Genomic DNA, 1,719 nt, shown 5'->3' on the forward strand with positions numbered 1-1,719 from the left:
GGGCTCTTCTTTTTTCTCATGTAAGCCTCTTTGGCTTCATGTCTGTTGTTTTTACTCATTAGGACTTGATGCTCTGCTGGTGGTCTCTCTAAATGGAACTGCTTATGATGAGTTTTCCAGCTTTGAATTTGGAAAAAGATTTGATTACCGGACTCACCTGACCATTGGGATGAAAGAGCTGGGCAAAATGCTCTCACAGTACCTGGTGAGTAGTTGAGTGAAAAATCCAGTTATTCAAAATGCCGTGGGAATACAACTGGCGGCTTTAAGAGTATTTCCAAAAACTGCCTTGTTTGCTCCACTAAATGAAATACAAGATCTTTAGTATATGAAAAAGTGTGAAAGCCCAGAGCATCATATTTTTGATTGTATATGTCCTTTCATTCTTGGTCTTCTCACTAAATGAATGCATAAGGGAACTAAAAAAAAAAAAAAAAAACCAACCAACCCCTAATCAAGTAAAAAATCCTCCAGTAGTTTGTGTTGCAAAAATCTCAGGAAACAGGAGTTTGTCCACTAGAAACCAAGTCGTCTTCCACAAACTTGGCCTGTAGCTGTCTACGTGGAGGGCTCCCTCTCTATAAATAGAGATAGTTTCGTTTGGAGAAGGGATTTCTCCAGCACTGTTGCCTGGCTTGTGCCCTCTTTGCAGCATTAATTCCCTTTATTCTCTGCAGCTTCTCTCCCCAAGGGAGAAGATGGGCTTGGAGGTGATTTGTGATTTTGAATATAGTTCTTATGTGATGAAGTTCCTGACAACTGTTGCTCACTCAAGTTTGCATTTTGTCCAGGGGAACATTGCAGAGAGGACATGCTGCTGTACCTTTTGCAAGTGTTCAGGGCCTCCAGGACCTTGTGGGAGCCAAGAACTAAAAGCCTCCAAGGTACCATTCAGTTGTGATCTTATTTTACCCCATGTGCCTTGATTTGGTATGGGTGGGACTGAGACGAAGTGGTTGAATTTGCAACCTCCACTCAGTGCTGATAAAATTGCTTTGGTATAATTGCATGTGACTTCTGTGGTAGAGGACCTGATTCAGAATGGTTCTTTTTCGACATTGCTATTAAGAATACTAAGAATAACTCCCTTTTCTCTTGTAGATCCTTGGTGATGTTGCTTCTTAGATTTGCAATTTATACTTTTGGGCCTACTTTAGGCAATTGGAAAGATGACAAGAGGTGTTAGTGGGGAGAGTTGCTCTTAATCAGCAATGGAACAAGATTGAACTGCAAAAAGAACATAGCGTTGCAGATTAATAGACCCTGAAAAAAGCGAATTATAAAAGATCAATGACACAAAAATAGAACGAATGAAGTATCATGGTATTTCCATTTGCTAGAATATTCTACCCCAATGAAAATGAACGAACAACAGCTACCTACAACAACATGAATAAATCTTATAAATGCCACAAAGAAGAAAAAAAGAAAAATACATACGGTATGATTCTGTTTATAAAAAGTTTAAAACCAGCAAAACTAACCAAGAGTGTTTACGAATGAATAATTAAGTGGTGAAGTATTAAAAGAAAGCAAGGAAGTATTATCATAAAAGTCAGTCATGTGCTTTCTCCGGGGGGAAGGAGTGGATTGAAATTGATGCGGGCGCTATGACTGTTTAGCAGTCATGTTCTATTTCTTGACCTGGGTGATGACTACACAGACCTTCACTTTATAATAACTAAGCTGCACCTTTATATTTTATTCACTTTTCCAAAT

General features: G+C 38.9%; 1 protein-coding gene across 1 annotated transcript in view; it reads left to right on the forward strand.

The window, feature by feature from the left end:
- LOC105756545 (collagen alpha-5(VI) chain) overlaps positions 1 to 1,719 on the forward strand; it is a 111,931-nt gene that overhangs the window by 26,727 nt on the left and 83,485 nt on the right. Inside the window, 2 exon segments of the mRNA XM_023736027.1 lie at positions 63 to 205; positions 792 to 884. Of these exon segments, the coding sequence (XP_023591795.1) occupies positions 63 to 205; positions 792 to 884 (236 nt within the window).

The sequence above is a fragment of the Trichechus manatus genome, unplaced genomic scaffold, assembly GCF_000243295.1.
Source record: "Trichechus manatus latirostris isolate Lorelei unplaced genomic scaffold, TriManLat1.0 scaffold00084, whole genome shotgun sequence".
Taxonomy (NCBI): Eukaryota; Metazoa; Chordata; class Mammalia; order Sirenia; family Trichechidae; genus Trichechus; species Trichechus manatus.